Raw genomic sequence first — 18009 nt, forward strand, 5'->3', positions numbered from 1 at the left:
TAAACTAAAAATGGAAAATAATCAAATTGAAAATATAATAAAAACCCACAAATATAAATGTAAAAAACAAAATATATTTATTATTATGGTTAATGGCGGTGATGGGTAATATTAATTGAAGTTGGTGAAAGTGGGAGTTGAAGAAATTAACCAATTGGGTGGCCAAAACGTGTCCTATTGACTTCCCGACTGAAACGGCACTTTCTTTTTTAATTTTTTTTTTTTAAAATTAAATATCTCAAAACTGATAAGAACCAAAGAAAAATTAAAAGATAAAAAAAAAAAGAAGAAGAAATTGAGATATGGGTGCCGTAACAGCAGCTTACTTAAATTTTAATTAAGGTAATTATTAATTAAGGCATTTAAGGACTTTGGAATAAGTCCCAACCAATCTCCAATAAGTCATTAATCTTCTTATTTTAGCATATATTCTTAGAAATGTCTATTTTTTTTATATAATAATCACAATTAATCATCATTGCTACCAACCTTTATTTTCTTTATTTTTGTGTGAAAAATTAGGGTTTTCTATTTGGGCAAATGGGTATTTTGGGTTAATGTGGGTTTTGTGTCATTCTTCTTGTAAGGTTGGCAATGTGGTAGGTTAATGATTTGGCTCCATTAGCATGTAGACTAAGAGAAATTATTTAGTATTGCTAAATAATGTGATTTTTTAATTATTAAAATTCATTTTTTTTATTTATATGAGATAATTAAAAGAATATCGATTCATATTATATATTTTTATTCACGTTTCTTAATATAAATTGATGAAAATATTATTTTACCGTGTCATCCAATATACTAACAACAAAAAGCAAAATATTTTTATTTTTAAATAAATAGAAAAATTAAATAATTAAGGGTAAAAATAATAAATAATAAATGGTTAATTGGGTTAAGAATATAGAGATTGTTTTAATAATTTTTTAAAATATAAAAATAATAGTTAGTTTCAAATATGGCAATATTTTTTTCTTTTTTTTAGGAATAAAGTTTATTTTATAAAAAAGGAATACTAAACGATTAGGAGGTTTGAATTTTAATGGATAATTTACTCTTATCTTTAATGTGGAATTTTGTAACCGAAATTAAATGCATTAAATAACCTTTTAATGAGGTGATATTAAAATTTTACTGTTATTATATTTATTATATTTATTATATTTCATGAGTTAATGTCTATATTTTTTTGTAATTAAAATTTAATTTTTTAAAATTATTTTAACTGTATTCTAACTTTATTTTTACTATTAAAAATTAACAGAATTATCGTGTCACTCGCCACATTAATGCTATCAGCATACCACGTCAATAAATTTTAGGATAAAATTAATAATAATTTAAAATTTTAAGGTAGGATTAGGATAAAATAAAAAATATAAAAATTTTTTATAATTATTTATTTTATTAATTTTTAAAAATTCACTTTCAATATTAATATAATTAAAAAAAGATAAATTAATATTATATTTAAGAATTAAAAAAATAATTAAGAAAAATTCCTAAAAATTTATTTTTAAACTGAATCATAATTTTAAATTATTTTTTAGTATTTTATAACTAATATATTTAATAAGATTATTTTTTAAAATAATTTTTAGTATTTTATAACTAATATATTTAATAAGGTTAATAAGCATATTAGTCAGATTAAAAAAATTAATTAATAATGATTTTACTTAAAATAAAATCAAGATAAATTATTATTATTATTATTATTATTATTATTATTATTATTATTATAAAATTATTGATAAAAATTAAAATAAAATAAAATAATAATAATAATAATAATATAAATTTTTAAATATACTTAATAGTGAAAAAGAATAATTTTTCAACTATACGATCAACAATAATTCCATTTGATTAAACATTAAAAAAATTTAATTAATAAAAAATAAAAATAAAATATAAAATTTTGATGATTAATTTTAAATTTTACTGTCTGCGTGTCAGATAGTATTAATATGGTAAGTCACATAGCATTCTATTAATTTTTTAACGGTGTAAGTGAGGGTAAAATGCAATTGAATTAATTTTAAAAAAATTAAATTTTAATTGAAAAAAATACTGAATATAATTATAATAAAATAAAAAATATAACTTTTTTGTCATTAACTCTAATTTTATTTTAAAAAAAATTATTTAATTTTTTAGAATTATAATATTATTATAATATAATAATTTTCAATAATTAACCTATATAAATAATATAATTAGAAATAATGGTTTACAAAATATATTTTAACTTTTTTAAGATTAATAAACTAAATATATAAAAATTAAAAAAAATATATATATTATTAAAACATATTATCACTTCATTATCTTATGATCATTTTAAGAATATTGCAATCTAACAATTTTCATATATTATAATAATTATCTTAATTTTAATAATTATTTTGTTAACCCTTTTCAAATTTATCTAATATTAATAATTATTTTAATAACCCATGCTAGGCGAGGCTTGATTACGAACCACCAGCGTTTCTACAAATGTGGAAGCACTGTATGGATTCTTAAGAAAGCAAGCAACTAATATTCCCTTATTATAGTGTAAAGGTAATAAGAGTACAAATTTCAAGTTACCCCTTTTTAAAACTCAATTAAGCTGCTTACAGATTTTATATAACTCGTATTTTTTTAATATGGAAAAATTATTTCTTAGTCCCTGAGATTTAACGTAATTAATATTTTTGTCCCTCTATTTTGGCGACCCAACACTTAAGTCCCTCACTTTCTCTTCCGTCCAAATTCGTAGTCCTTCCATTCATTTAAACCGTTTGGTCAAAAAGTCAAAAGTGAGAGGTGATAATTTTTTTCAGAAATACCCTTCTCTTAATGTGAAATTTCTTTTTTTTTTCTCTTTCATGTTTTCTCCGGTTGAAGAAGAAGAAGGAGAAAGAAGAAGAAGAAGAAGAAGAAGAAGAAGAAGGAGAAAGAAGAAGAAGAAGTTGCAGAAAAGGGTAGGAAGAAGAAGGAGAAGAAGAAGAAAAGGCATTTGGGTTTGGATTTAGTGAGGGTTAATTTTGTCAATTCACGTGTTCCAAACGGCTATTTTGGACGAAAGGACTACGAATTTAGACAGAAAATAAAGTGAGGGACTTAAGTGTTGGATCGTCAAAATAGAGGGACAGAAGTGTTAATTACGTTAAATCTCAGGAACTAAAAAATAATTTTTTCTTTTAATATTTACTGACTTAAATATGAAAATGATTAGTTTATAAATACTATAATCTTATTCTTTTTATAAAAATATAAAAAATATTATTTTATTTTACAATTTAAATTAATTTTCTGATAACTATTTCTCCCGCATAAGAGAATTAATTTACTTAACTAAAACTCGATAAGTTACGCTTTACTAATTAATTTGTATTAAATTTAAAAATTTATATATATATTTTTAAAATGAAAATTAAAAAGTAGAATATGAAACCTCTCACGTTGTACCAAATTAAAATTTATCTTTTCAAATTTGGATGGAGGATGTTCCATTTCCTGTTTTACTTTGTGTAATTTTTCTACAAAAAATGAAAAAAAAAATCAAAAATATTCCACATCCAATTAAATAAATAACTACATCAATAATAATAATAACAATAATCAAATTCTTATATGATTTATATTTAATTTAAAATTTTTACTCCAAATTTTAATATTTATTATATTTATTAATGCAAAAAAATTTAAAAAAAAACATTGAGGTAAGTTAAGAAGCATGCAAAAGAATAAATGGATTGCTTGATTAACAAGAAAAGGGATTATAGTTTCAGTGAAGATTAATAGTGTCATGTCTTTCAGAAAGAAGCATCTAAAAAGTACTCCATCATTGGATTTGGCAATATTTAGTTAAAGAGGTGCAAAAATTAAAAGAAAAAAAAAGGTTAATTTACAGAAGAGCAAGGAAGCGATTCCAGATGATGAGCATGCTTGCAGCAAACTTCAAGTACATTTTCAGGAAAATTTCTTTTAGCTTTGTGAAGAGAATCTGTAATGCTGCAGCTCCCTCTTTAGCCGCAAAAACGTTACTAAAACTGCAAGTTAACTAGTTGGTATAAAGAAAATTTACTATTTAGTCTCTATGTCATGAGAAATTTTATCAGTTGGTCCTTTGGTTTTGAAAACTATATTAAAATGCCTTAATATTTTAAAAAATCTACTAGTTAGTCCTTCTATTAGTTTTAATATTTAAGTGTTTTATTATTTAGTTCATATAATTTGAAAAAACTTATTAGTTGATTTCTCAGTTTTATAAGAAATCTATTAATTAGTCCCTCTATATTGAGAGTATTTTAAACTTTTTTTTGCAATAATTAATGGAACGACTAATTAGTAGATTTTATTAAAATGTTAGGGATGTTTTAATATATTTTTCAAAATTAAAGGACCAACTAATGAATTTTCCTATAATATAGGGACTAAATAGTAATTTTTCCTTTTGGAATCTACTATCAGAGGTGTGCAGCTGATACTGTGCAAGATTCTGATGAAGCAGGCCTTTGCTTTGTTAACTAAAGAAGCATTTTCACATTATATGTTTAAGTGAAGAAAATTAAAGGAGGACTTGGATGCAAATATATACTTGTGTGTACTCATTGAGGAGATGCAAGTTTTGGAAATGGAAGCAAATGGGATATTTGATAGTGTGATGAAAGGGAGGTGGGATGAAGTTGTAGAGGCATATGAGAAGAATCCCAGTTTTCAAGAGGCAAGAATAACAAGATCACAAGATACTGCATTGCATGTAGCAGTATCTAATGACCAAACAAATGTTGTGTTGAAGCTTGTGGAAATGGCCGGAGAGAATTCATCAGTAATCCTGCAGATGAAAAATGACAGAGGAAACACACCTCTTCATCTAGCAGCAAGGCTTGGTAATGTTAAACTCTGTCATTTTCTGGCAACAAAAGATAGAAGCCTCATTAGATGTAGAAATTCCGAGAGTGAAACCCCACTTTTTCTCTCAGCTCTTCATGGCAAGAAAATGGCTTTTCTTTGCCTTCATTTTCTTTACAAAGAAGAATACAGGGAAATTGATTATTCATTGTGCAGAAGAAGTAATGGAGACACCATTCTTCACTCTGCCATCTCTGGAGAATATTTCAGTAATTTCTTCTATTTCTTCTTCTTCTTCTTCTTCTTCTTCAAACTCTTTAACTAAATTACTGTAACTGAACCACTGCAATTTCTGTTAATAGGCTTGGCGTTTCAGATAATACTGTATTATCCATATCTTGTCAGTTCTATTAATGAGGATGGTCTATCTCCTCTGCATATCCTCGCTAGTCATCCTAAAGCTTTCAGAAGTGGCTGTAATCTTCCACCAGTCAGTCGTCTCATTTACTACTGTAAGAATTATTACCTCATCAGCCATTGTCTTAAAGAGAGAGAGACATAGAAGAGCTGTTGAGCTATAGATTTTGTTTGTCATAGGTGTATTGGTTGATAAGCTTGAGGAGGAAACACATGAACCTGAAGCATGCCTAGACAAGCTACGAGTCCAAACAGATCCCAAGTATCCACAAAATTATGAAACTTGCATGGACTTGTTCCAAGCGACCAGGAGTTGCTTTAAAGTATTAAGTGAGTTGATTTATGCAGATTACACTTTGTCTTCCTCATTGATTTCTGCAAGTGTTAATATTATTATTATTGTTTATTATTTTCCAGCTAGAACGAAGGAGAATAGCTTAGGCCATCAAGTGAGACAATTTCTTTTTCCAGCAAAGATTGAAGATGAAAATTCTGACTCACCAGATGAAGAAATGGCACAAGAAACATGCAGATTGTCTCATGGTAAAAATTACTTTTAGTCTTCATTGAAATTATTATTATTTTTTAAATGATAGCTTTATTTGGACTCTGCTGTAACACAAAATGAAGTAAAAATTCTAAAAATCAGATGATTTTGTGATCTTCTGCAGGTAGGAACCAGCAAAGGAAAGAGTCCAGAGAAAAACATTTGCTTCCTCCCAACTATTCAACAATTTACCATATCTTCAAGTTTATGGTTAACAGTTTGCTGATCATTCTTGGATTTGGTAAATATTTCCCTCTACAGCCTTTCATCAAGAGTGAATATGTTTCACTTTAAATGTGTATATATCCAATTTATTTATAATTTTTCATCTTTAGGCATTTCAAAAATAAAGAATATCAGAGTAAAAAAACAGACACACGTATGGGCTGTTCAAATAATGACAGAACTGGTTGAAAGAGCTTCTCTGTACAACTACGAAGATGATGACTGGAATCCCAGAAGTTCATGGCCTAAAAGAGCTGGAGATCCACCTGAATTTCTTCCAGAGGTTGACAATAAATCTCAGAGCACAAATGCTGAGTATTCTGACCAAAATGGAAGAGATGAGCACAGAAGAGGTAGCTTAATTCATTTTATCTTACTAATAGCATAGCTCAAATATCTTCAGATTAACCAAGTTCACTGATTCGTGAATGCACAGGAACAGAGAAGAATCAGAAACACACACCAACGGATGCACATCCATCTGCAAACCAAGAGTTGAGCCCACAACACAAAAATCTTGTGGACCTCAAATTTAAGGATACTCAGAGATGTTTGAAGAAGGAAACGCCTCTACTGGTAGCAGCTAAGATGGGAGTGACTGAAATTGTGGATAAAATATTAGACACATTTCCTATAGCTATTCAAGACATGGACTCTGAAAACAAGAATGCAGTGCTCATGGCAGTTGAGAACAGACAAACAGATGTCTACAATCTATTGCTGAAGAGGCCAATGCTTAAGGAAAGTGTGTTCCAACAATTGGACAATGGAGGAAACAGTGCTTTACACCTTGCTGCTAAATATGGAGATAACAGGCCTTGGCTTATTCCAGGGGATGCCTTGCAGATGCAATGGGAAATCAAGTGGTACAAGGTATGCAATCTTGATTCCGGCCCAAACCGATGCAAATAGAGCATACAAGCTTCCCATGCTGGGAAGAGCTGTGCTGAATCATATGTAATTGCTAAATTAGAACCGAACAGGCCTAAATTACTTTCTAAGCTGGCCATTATATACCATACAAATTTCCTATTCTGGAACGATGTGGGAATCCTACACTGTTATGCATTCTCTGGGCACTAATGTGTGCGTACTCTGTTTTGCAGTTTGTGAAGAAATCCATGCCGCAGCATTTCTTTGTTAAACGCAATGGCAAGGGCCAGACAGCAAAAGAAATCTTCACAGAGACACACAAAGACCTTGTAAAAAAGGGCAGTTTATGGCTCACAAAAACCTCCGAGTCAGGCTCGGTTGTCGCAACACTCATCGCAACTGTTGCATTTGCAACTTCAGCAACTGTACCAGGTGGTGTCGACGAACGAAATGGTGAACCAACTCTTAAAAATGAACCTGCATTCAGTATCTTTGCCATTGCATCCATTGTAGCTCTCTGCTTTTCTGTGACTGCACTCGTCTTCTTTCTTTCAATTCTCACATCTCGTTACCAAGAAAGTGATTTTGCAATGGACTTGCCAAGGAAACTTTTTATCGGTTTAACATCGCTCTTCGCATCCATAGCTTCTATGTTGCTGTCATTCTGTGCAGGACATTTCTTTGTCCTCAATGAAAACTTGAGATATGTAGCTTTTCCATTATATGCTGCCACATGCTTGCCAATGGGCTTTTTCGCTCTTGCACAACTCCCTCTCTACTTCGATCTTGCAAGCGCTATCTTCAACAAGGTGCCTGAGCGTAGCTACAAGCACAAGATTTCTTTAAGCAGAGCCATACATTCTTGAAGCTCCTTATGTGTTCAGGATCAACTTCCTATTTTAGTTTTTGATGCGAATGTTAAAGAGTGAGGTTTGCACGTTGTTTAAGAGTAACTTCTGATCTTGTGTTGAAATAGTAAATCAACAATGTAATTTCTACTCTGTATTTGTGACAAGGATTGCTTCCTATTTTTCACCCAAGATCCTTCAGCTCAACCTCACAACATTATGGTATGGCCCGGCCAGCCAGTAACTATTAGGTTTCAGGGGTAAAAGATACTAATAAAGTTCAAATCATTATGGAAATTCAGTAATGGAACCTAAACTAGGAATGCTTTCTTGTATCTATTGGCACCAATTTGTTTTCAACCTTGCATAGACGATATTCTTAGATGATTAGCATGATGGTTAACGAGTAAAGCATAAAGAATTTCTCTCTGCATCTTCCACAGCTGCCGAGGCCACAGTTTGGACTATTGACGAACCGAAAGGTTCGGAGAATTGATTGGGCAGCATTCAGATCCAGTGATTCCGCAAGTTAAATGAAACACGGTTCAACCTGATATAGCACAAGCATGCCATCTCGGACCAATCTAACCAGTTTGTGCAGACCTAATTATCTACGTAATTGAGATATTATACCTTAATCAAAGCAAAATTTTGGGAGAAATATAAGCCATAACAATTCAAATTTATGCAAACTAGGGTAAGAAAATTTCAGGACAGACTTTAACCACTTAGCCACAAAATTTAAACTAAAAGACCTGAAACCATTCATTTTTATTGCAACTGTAATACAGCAGTACTGAACCTAAAAATTATAGAGAAAAAACTGTAAAGTTTTTTGTAGTAGAACTTTACTTCTCAAGTGGTACTCGCATGAACTGTTACCAGATTATGTGAAACTTCAGTAAGTGGCAGGTACAAGGCAGATAGGCGTACAAAACTGAATTTCGGAAACAATAACAATGCAATTGCTCTGCATCTACTGTCATTTATTGCATATAATCCTTCTGGCAGCTTCTATCAAGTTCTGATAATACTGGTTACTCTGCAGATAAGGTGTCAAGCAAATTTGTCAGATAATTGGCGTAGTTCTGCCCTGTAATATCCAAAGCAACTAGAAGCTATTTCTCCTTAGACGAGCTTACTTGTCTGCACTCTGCAGAATGCCGAGTATCATAACTAGCTCCAGTAACTCCACTATCTTAATGGTATAGAACATGGTTTAAGTGCTTTTTTGCACTTCTAAAGAAACACTTCGCCACCGCCTTTTCTTAGACATGATCTGAAAATATGAAGCTTCTTGATCAGCAATAACAAATAAGGAACTAAGTTGCATCACAAGCATCATCAGCAGGTGTAAGAGAACATAAAAGTTGAAAACGAAACTTCATTGTTGTTTACACCTTGAATAGGCAGTTAGCTCGGAGACCAAAATTATCTCAATATTTTGTGGAAAAGAAAACAGAACTTTACCACAGATGAACCATGTTTATTATGTGACAGAACATTAAATGAATGGAGAAGAGGTACATTTAACTACCATATTTTTTTTTATATAAATGAAACGAAAATGCAGAAAACAAAATCAGATATATTATGTATCAATCAGAATGTAAACCACACACTAAATGACTCGATAAACACCACACCTTACAGGATGGAGGAGGCAATGAAACTTGGCGAACAGTCTTTCCAGGTTGTTTTAATTGTTGAATCTCTCGAAGCTGGCTCACAATATTCTCCAAAAGTTGCAAATGAATTTTGTCTTTTTCCCTGTGCTCCATAGAAATATTGAGCTTTCCTCTACCCTCTTGCACAACCCTTAGCCTTTCCCATAACCTTCCAACTTCATTGTCAATTTTTAACCTTTCATAATCAACTGCAGACATGGAATTTCTCCGGAAAACAGAAACCAAGGGTTTTCTTAGTGTGCAACCCAGAGGTGGCAGTCCACTAGTTATGTCTGAGCAACTTCGGCTGATGTCCTTCTCAGTTTGGGAACTGCTCGTGGCTGGACTAGCACATGATACTGGGATGTCTAAGGCAGTATTCACCAACAGTTTTTCACTTCCATTTCCTCCGACATCACAACACAGATCAAACTTATCATCAATCACATGAATATCATGAACATAAGCATCCATGTTTAACTGTGTATTGCATGAAAATTGGTAATCCTTATTTGAGTCATCACAATTATGTGGAAAAATATTATCAGTCTTGTTGCAAGTTTGAATTATTTTTGATGCCAATCCTCCACTTGTACTAATGGTACCACTTTGTCGCTTTACTTCCTCAATAGCCCCAACAGGTTTCTCATGCAAAATATATCCTTCAGCAGTTGACAAGTCAAATTGTAATTGCATCTCTCTTTCTTGAGGAAATACTTCATCCAACTTTGGGATTGGTAACTCTTTCCCAAAGGCAAGAGTATTGTCTGCATTTTCCTTCTCACAAACAGATTCATTAATCCTCTGCGTCATCTGCAAAGGATCCTTACCTGAATATTGCAATGTAGACGGCCTTTTTTCAAGTGAGGTTCCTATGTCTTGTGCATCATAATGCATCTGCTCACTTCCAAATATCATTTGCCTATAAGTTTCAACTTCCTTCTCCAAGAAATGCTTTTCCCTTTCCCTTCTCAGTAGGATCTCTTTAAGAATGTTCATTTCTTCAAGATCATAAGCAGATTTTTCTTCTATCATCCGCTGGTATTGCCTAGCTTCCATTTCTATTGATGCCTTCTCCTCTTGCAGACGCAGAATCATTGCCATGGCCTCATCTGCAGCAGTAGCAGCAGCATTCCTCTCTTTCTCAAGTTCAAGGTTCAAAGCAGCTCGAGCTGCATGCTCTTCTTTCAGTGCTTTTTCCAAAAAACTAATTGCATAGTTTTCATCAGGATCAAAGGAAAGCTTCACTTGTTCATTAAATTTCAAATCATCTTCAGGTGATGCAACCTTCTCCATTGAATTATTTTCACTTACAGGTTCATTTGATTCAAAATCAGGTGGCTCTCTCCCCAGCAAACCCATGTCCATTGAAGATTCCCTGCCATCTAATTTCACATAACCATGCACATTAGAAGCAGCATCAACTATGCAGAAGTAATATTAAAATGTGCATGCAGTGTTCAAAACATTTTTTTGTTAAAAAAGCAAGGGTTATGAGAAGCAAATGTCTCAACAGGGGAAAATCAGATTTGAATGCTATCACTTCAAAAAGGTATGGTTTGGAAAAGACACTAAGTTCTTCCTTTGCTGACTTATTAAAATCAGAATTAGGGTAATGACAGGGATGGATATGCTACTTCTATTCTATATTCAACATTAGGTTATAATGGGAAGGTTCAATATCACCATTTGAACCTTCTCGTGAGCAATGAAAAAAAAAATAAAATCCAAATGCGTGAAATATAATGTGGTAGAAACCTTTACACTTTGCTTGGGAGGAGTATGGTAAAGTAAGGTTTTGTAAAGTATGATATTATAAGGAAAGGTTTTCATAATTTTTAAAAGAAAATAAAGTTTTTAAAAATATTTGGAGGTTTTCAAGAGAAACTTTTCTCAACTCACTAATTTGGTGGGTGAAATTGGAGGTTTTAATTTTTTAAAACCTTATTTTAGAAACCTTCACTCTCTCCCAAATACAGCTGGATAGTTTTTAAACCTTAAAAACCTTTCTTTCATTCCCTTAAACAACTTCCTCCGTTAAACTCTTTTCAATATGCCTATAATTCTAACATAAAACACAAATTTATATATCTTCCAGAAATGGTTCAAAATTTAAATGCAGAATTAGAAGGGAACCATAAATAATTCACAAAAAAGATTCAATAGAATTAGAAATAGAAAATATTTATGCAAACTTATCTTGACACACTCACAATTCAGAGCAAGGCCGCCAGAACTATCAGGTACTATGCTTTCTTCATTAGCCTCATTCACCATTTTACTGACACTGGCGGGAGACGGACAAAGAGCTTGTGCATCCCACTGAAAAGGATCACATGATGAAACAGAAGACATCCTCCCATTGTCACTAGCACCTTTCCTACGACGCCTAAGAGCATGTCTCGACTTCTGATTCAAAACTCCCTTCCCCTTGATATCAGATCTCTCTTCTTGCACATCCTTTGCATCCATTACACCGCTCCCAACGCCTCCTTCACTTCTCTTGCGGAATGAGCTATACGATGCTTCATCATCAAAACCAAAACATTTATTTTCACAATTTTTCTGATTCAGGTTTTTATCCAATATTGAATCAAACGGGAACTTGCTCATAACAGAGAATTGAACAGAGGATATCTTCTCTGATGGACAGTCTACAAGCGCTCTTTGCCAGCAGTTATCACTATTGGGGTCACCAAAAAGTCCATTGCAAGGGCATGGCAGAGACAATCCAAATATGCCCAGAAATTTCGAGGCCGAATAAGCAAGGGTTGATGCACAGAGGAGAAGATATGCAATGGAGAGATCAAGAAATGCACCCACTAGCCCACTAAACGTCCATGATTCTACCTCATTACACGGCATTTTTGCAGGAAAATATTCTTCAATAACCCAGTTGACAAATCAAACAAACTGGTTTACCGTCCGATTGAGAGAAAACTGAAGAAAAGCAGAGAGGTGATATGTCAATTGCAAGTCTAACTTTTGCCGTCAAACATTTTATTGAATTAAAAAAGGATGCAAAAAAAAAGCTAGCAAATATTGCACAAGAAAATGCAGAAAAATTACGAGAGAGATTTCTATTCATTGACTTCGTTTCCTGCAGTTTCTCAGCAACCAAACAAATCCAAAAATAAGAAACTCAGCATTAACATGGTTTACAAGTTGACTCACCGCGTTGCTACTGAGTGGAATCAGTCATGAATTCTCTCGGATTACGGCCTAAGAGAGTTGCTATGAAGTTTCATTTCGTAGAAATGGACAAAGCTACTGTACTTCCAAAGAAAACGTTTGTAATTTCAAACCTCTGGAATTGGCAACATTCCCAATGTGGATACGACGCCGTTGCTTGTGCCCACAGACTTTTGATGGTAGTCGAGATTCGTCAAGCTCACGCGCCATTTGTCCGTTCCGCATTTTACAGAATCATGTCCGTCAAAGCGCCGTGAGAAAGTGTTCGCTTGATTAATGATTATGGTATGATTTCCGTCACCGTGGGCGTTATGAGACGGAGAATTGAATGAAAGGAATAATCGTAGCCATGTGCTCGGATAACGTACAATCGAGTTCAAGACAAATTTGAAATTTAAATATTTATATTATTAAGTTGAAATTTTATGTATTAAATATTTATTATTAGAATTTATTAACATAGATAATTAATTAAATATAATATATATTAAATAATGTTTATAATATTTATCTGTTGTTTAAATAAATGTATAAATAACACTTAAAAAATTATAAATTATTAATAAATATATATTTTATAAATACCATAAAATATTATTCTTTTTATCTTCTTACATGAAAAAGGAATATCAAATAGTTATATTATAAAATTTAATTGATTCAATATATATATACATTGAATCGATTAAACTTTATAATATAACTATTTGCTAAAAAATTTTATAATATAATTATACGATTTTATATAGTATCATAATTAATATATAATTATTGTATATATAACAGCTGCATGCAATAATTTACTTTCAATGAATAAATAAATAAAATTGCCAGTGAGGTTCAGAACAAATTTTATTACAAATATAAAGTCAGTACGTAAAATCAGGTTAAAATGAAGAGAAAGCAATATTATATAATTGGAGATTCAAATTTACTTGTCAGGTTAACTGCTACCATACATCCAGAGTATCACAATCCACAAGTTCAGTGATCAAATAAAACTATATTACAACTTTGTAAGAGATTGCAGAATCAAACAATTGTAGGTACTGTCCAGAGCCGTGAAGATTCTCTGCACTATCTTAGACGCTTCCTTCCACCAGCAAAGGACCACTACGCCAACGTCTTTTCTTGGACATGACCTGAAAATTAATGCAATCTTTAATTTTTCTGATAATCAACTCAACTGTGGCATCTATTATTACAAAATTGGATGTAATAAAATTAGAGGAGTAATACATTGGAGGTTAAAGGAGGCAATGAGGCCCTGCGGGCTGCCTTTCCAGGTTCTGTCAACTGTCGAATCTCTCGAAGCTGACTGATGATATCTTCCACAATTTGTAGCTGAACTTTCTCCCTTTCCTTGTTCCCTTTAGTGAAATGTAGCTTCTCTCTTCCTTCTTGCACAAATTTCAGCTTTTCTCTCAGCCAACTAATTTCACTGTCTATTTTATACCTTTCAATATCAAATGCAGACATGGATTTTCTCCTCATTTCAGAACGTGAGGATCTGCTTCTTGAACTACCAGTTGGTGGCAACCCAATGGGAATATTTGGATTTTTTGAGTTAGCAGAAGCATTCGTCGAAAGCTGCTTATTTTTGTCTCTCATGACCTGCTTATACACAGTGGCTTGATCATCAATGACATGAATATCATGAATATCACCTTCTTCACTTTCTTTGTTATCAATAGCTTTCTCATGCAAATTACGTGGTGGAGTAATCTTAGACAGGTTTAACTTTGAAGTTGCATTTATTTTCTGTGCTTTCCTTTCCTCATCAGTTTCAGGAATTGGAATTCCCATTTGATTTGAAGAGTTATTATCTTCACTTAATTTTGTACTTGGTAAATTTTTCCAGTTTCCTTTTTCTGTCTTCTCCTCCTTGTCAGTGGAATCACTAGTGTTCATCTGTGGCATCATCAGCATTGAATCTTCATCGCTGGAATATAATGTTATTTCTCCCTTAGTTGCAGGGACACCATACATTTCCTCATCGAACTGCTCATTCCCAGAAATTATTTGCCTGTAGGCTTCAACTTCCTTCTCCAAGTAATACTTTTCCCTCTCTCTTCTCACTAGAATCTCTTTCAGAATGTTCATTTCTTCAGCATCATATGCATATTTCTCTTCTATTATCCTCTGGCATTGTATTGCTTCCATTTCTAGGGACGCCTTCTCCTCTTGTAGACGCAATATCATAGCCATGGCCTCATCGGCAGCAGTAGCAGCAGCGGTTCTCTCTTTCTCTAGTTCGATATAGAGGACAGCTCTAGCAGCATGCTCTTCTTCTAGTGCTTGTTCCAAGAGTCTTATTGTACTTTTTGCATTGCAATCTGAACCTGGATCCCCATGTGAATTTAACTCATCAACAATTGATGCATTTTCGTAAATGGGTTCATTCTCATCTACAGATTCATTCAATTCAAAACCATCTGAAAACTTTCTCTTCGAACCAATGTCCACTGGGGCTTCCTTTCCATCCAAAATTTCACAATCATTTACATCACAAGCTGCATTGCATGTGAAAAAATAATGAGAAATATATATGCTAAGGAGTTCCTGCAATAAATTTTCTTTCTACGTCCAATTTTCAAGCACATTGTAAGCGGAAAAAAGCCATCACCTGATTCACCTTCAAAGTCAGCAGGATCGTTGCCATCTTTACCTGTGTCTTCATCTGAATTACTGAGTCTGCTAGGAGCCGAACGAGAAGTATCTGCATCCGACAATAAAGACTTGTACGATGGAACCCAGGGTAACTTCCCATTGTGATCAAAGGAGCCTTTTCTACGGCGTCTGAGGCCATTTCTTGATCTGTGACGAGTTACCGATTTCCCTTTCAACTCATATCTTCCCTCTTTCACTTCCGGAAAATTCACTGTACCCATCACAAAACTCTTTTCTTTCAACTTAGCCAAATCTCCACCTGTAAAATTGTTTCTCCTCCTCTCTGAAGATGAGATACACGAGACCTCATCCTCTGATCCAACACCCTCGTGTTTATCATCATTCCTGTCATTTTCCTTGTTGAAATTTGATTGCAAATCGTTTCCTATTGGACTGAAAGGGAACTTGCTCTTCAAAGAGCATTGAGTAGTGGAAATTTTCTGTAAAGGGGAATTAAGTAATCGTGTTTGCAAGCAGATTTTGTTGTTGTTGTTGTCGTCAGGAATTGCAGAAAAGCTTTTGCAAGGACACGGTAAGCTCAATCCAAACAGGCTAAGAAATTTGAAGGCGAAATACGCAAGACTTGATGCGCAAAGGAGAAGGAATGTAATGGAAAGATCAAGAAATGCACCCACTAGCTCACTAAATGTCCATCTACGAATTTCATGGCAAGGCATTTTCTTCCCCCAGAAAAAAAATTGTGTCTTGCTTGTGATATGGATGGAATTCAATGAACTAATCCTCTGTTTGGTTGCAGAGAAACGCCAAAGGAAGCAACAATCATCGGCTTCACCAGAGGATTAGGTAGTGAATCCCCTCGCATCTGTCATCTCACAAAAACCCCTAGTTTTGGACGGTTGGTTATAAATTTGGCGAATTTTGGGGGAAGGCGCCCCACAATTCTTGGAAAGACGAACAAAATCGAAGTTCCGTTGCTTTTCAAAATAAACAAATTTGAAAATAATATATTTAAGGGAAAAAAAAAAACAAAAAGAAAAGAAAGAATAAGAACGCTCTTTTAGAATTTCTTTTTTGGAAAAAACTCAAGAAGTTTAATGGCTGTTAAACTTGTCATAGCCCAAAAAGCCCAAGGCGATGCGGGTGCTAACCAAAGGGAATGGAAGGGAAATTCTTCCCTACGAGGGTGTATATACCTATCAAATTGATAGCTGACATATCATTTAAAATTAAAAAATATATATATTATTTAAAATATGATAAAAATTTGTATATTAATATAATTTTTAATTTTTAATTGATTAAATAAATAAATTATATATGAGGGTTTTCGAAAATAAAATACTAAAAGTTCATAATTAATAAGTAATACACATTTCCAATTCAAATTAAATTAATAATTTATGCATCCAATATCTGTTACTGAACTTGCTTATAAAAATAAATGGATTTATTTATAAAAGTAATTGTTATCTACAAATTAATATTTGCAATATATGGCTGTTACTCGCAATAAAATTAAACTTATTAATTAATACTGTTGTTAATTTTACAATAATAAATTTTTTAAATAAAATTTAATTATCATATTTACCATATAATAAAAAATTCATCAAAATAAAATATATAAAATATGATAATAAAAATTAAAAATAATCACTATCAAAATTTTAATTTCTTACAACATCAATATCATATGTAGTATACCGTAAAAAGTATCATATAAAATTTCTTATAATATTGATACTATTATATATTTTAAAATATATTCAAATCAAGAAATTCAAACGAAACTATTTTAAATTAGAATTATTTTTAAATCAAATCATTTCAAGTTAAAACCGTTTCAAACTGAAATCAAATCCAACTAAAACCAGCTCGTCCAGGTGTAATTAAGGTTGTCAATTCTCAAATATTACATGTAAATAAGAAAAATTCAAATAATTCATTTAAAAAAACAAAAAATAAATATCTGGCATTTTATTATTATTATTATTATTATTATTATTGAATTTTATATGTGGGCCAAGACAAATAGGTGGGAATTTTCGTTTCACATAACCATCAGGTGCAAATTCAACTTGCAGCTGGCCTTTGCCTTTTAGTTGTATTTTCTATCAATATCAATTTAACTTCTTTTTCTAAATATTTAGAAATATTTTGTCAACTTTGTTTTCATTTTTTACTAATAAATAAATTAATAATTAAAAATATTAAATAACGATTTTTTATAAAAGTTCAATTTTGAGCCCACTTACCCAATAAATCTAACTTAGCATCCACCAAATCAGAGTAGATATGTGGGGTAAGAATGTTAAAATAAATTCTTGATGTAGAAATTTGATCTCTTGAGTATGTCATAGTTTTGATGAGTAGGTGAAATTGCAGCAGTTGTAAATCTTGTGGTGGTTGTTGAAACTCTATACTCATCAACTGCCTAAGATTTCATTCATATCTTCTTTGTTCTTAGAGGTCAGATGGAAAGGGACTCAGCAGAAAGGAAGTAAAGAGTACCCCAGACCCAGAATTCAAAAATTAGTCTATCCTGAGCATGACTCCAATTAATAGGCAAATCCACTCCTTCATAGAATATGTCGTGTACTCATGCCTTACAATTAATTAGGGATTTCCGTTTCAATTACGTCTCAGTACTCCAATGGGAAAAGCTTTTTCCCAAACCGGCTTCAAACCAATTAGGGCATGTATAAAACCTAAATTGAAGTATATAACAAAATGGGAAAATCAATTTCAATCAAATCATACC

At 32.2% G+C, this 18009-nt stretch overlaps 3 protein-coding genes across 8 annotated transcripts; 1 reads left to right on the forward strand and 2 right to left on the reverse strand.

Annotated features, from left to right (window-relative positions):
- The first annotated feature begins 4554 nt into the window (after window positions 1–4554).
- On the forward strand, window positions 4555–7923 carry LOC110611020. Its single transcript, XM_021751120.2, has 8 exons — window positions 4555–5117; window positions 5211–5360; window positions 5446–5595; window positions 5683–5808; window positions 5937–6053; window positions 6148–6390; window positions 6474–6910; window positions 7144–7923. The coding sequence occupies exons 1-8, from the start codon at window positions 4616–4618 to the stop codon at window positions 7774–7776; spliced, it is 2358 nt and encodes a 785-aa protein (XP_021606812.1). The 5' UTR covers window positions 4555–4615; the 3' UTR covers window positions 7777–7923.
- A 498-nt stretch (window positions 7924–8421) lies between these two features.
- On the reverse strand, window positions 8422–12760 carry LOC110610438. Of its 6 annotated transcripts, none has more exons than XR_002487216.2 (5): window positions 12600–12760; window positions 11639–12365; window positions 9405–10810; window positions 8901–9037; window positions 8422–8800 (listed from the first exon to the last, which is right to left on the reverse strand). XR_002487216.2 is itself a non-coding variant. In XM_021750359.2 (4 exons), the coding sequence occupies exons 2-4, from the start codon at window positions 12288–12290 to the stop codon at window positions 9027–9029; spliced, it is 2064 nt and encodes a 687-aa protein (XP_021606051.1). In that variant the 5' UTR covers window positions 12291–12365; window positions 12600–12760; the 3' UTR covers window positions 8422–9026. The 6 variants fall into 6 exon arrangements, 2 of the variants coding, with proteins under 2 accessions (XP_021606051.1, XP_021606050.1); XR_002487218.2 differs by having other exon boundaries at window positions 12495–12729; XR_006350287.1 differs by having other exon boundaries at window positions 8789–8800; window positions 9410–10810.
- Window positions 12761–13458: 698 nt separating this feature from the next.
- LOC110611219 (probable myosin-binding protein 6) lies at window positions 13459–16383 on the reverse strand. Its single transcript, XM_021751407.2, has 3 exons — window positions 15244–16383; window positions 13857–15130; window positions 13459–13759 (listed from the first exon to the last, which is right to left on the reverse strand). Exons 1-3 carry the CDS (start codon window positions 15962–15964, stop codon window positions 13700–13702), a joined length of 2055 nt encoding a protein of 684 aa, XP_021607099.1. The 5' UTR covers window positions 15965–16383; the 3' UTR covers window positions 13459–13699.
- Window positions 16384–18009: the final 1626 nt, after the last annotated feature.

This window comes from Manihot esculenta, chromosome 3 (assembly GCF_001659605.2).
Source record: "Manihot esculenta cultivar AM560-2 chromosome 3, M.esculenta_v8, whole genome shotgun sequence".
NCBI classification, from domain to species: domain Eukaryota; kingdom Viridiplantae; phylum Streptophyta; class Magnoliopsida; order Malpighiales; family Euphorbiaceae; genus Manihot; species Manihot esculenta.

Excerpts from the sequence above, each read along its gene's own strand:
- LOC110610438 (XM_021750358.2), bottom strand. The coding sequence starts at position 12,290 with ATGCCGTGTAATGAGGTAGAATCATGGACGTTTAGTGGGCTAGTGGGT. Across the intron at positions 10,811-11,638 it reads TGGCGGCCTTGCTCTGAATT|ATGGCAGGGAATCTTCAATG; the intron begins GTGAGTGTGTCA and ends ATGTGAAATTAG. Across the intron at positions 9,038-9,404 it reads TGCCTCCTCCATCCTGTAAG|ATCATGTCTAAGAAAAGGCG; the intron begins GTGTGGTGTTTA and ends TCATATTTTCAG.
- LOC110611219 (XM_021751407.2), bottom strand. The coding sequence starts at position 15,964 with ATGCCTTGCCATGAAATTCGTAGATGGACATTTAGTGAGCTAGTGGGT. Across the intron at positions 15,131-15,243 it reads TGACTTTGAAGGTGAATCAG|CTTGTGATGTAAATGATTGT; the intron begins GTGATGGCTTTT and ends CATGCAATGCAG. Across the intron at positions 13,760-13,856 it reads TGCCTCCTTTAACCTCCAAT|GTCATGTCCAAGAAAAGACG; the intron begins GTATTACTCCTC and ends ATTAATTTTCAG.
- LOC110611020 (XM_021751120.2), top strand. The coding sequence starts at position 4,616 with ATGCAAGTTTTGGAAATGGAAGCAAATGGGATATTTGATAGTGTGATG. Across the intron at positions 6,054-6,147 it reads GCTGATCATTCTTGGATTTG|GCATTTCAAAAATAAAGAAT; the intron begins GTAAATATTTCC and ends TTTCATCTTTAG. Across the intron at positions 6,911-7,143 it reads GGGAAATCAAGTGGTACAAG|TTTGTGAAGAAATCCATGCC; the intron begins GTATGCAATCTT and ends TCTGTTTTGCAG.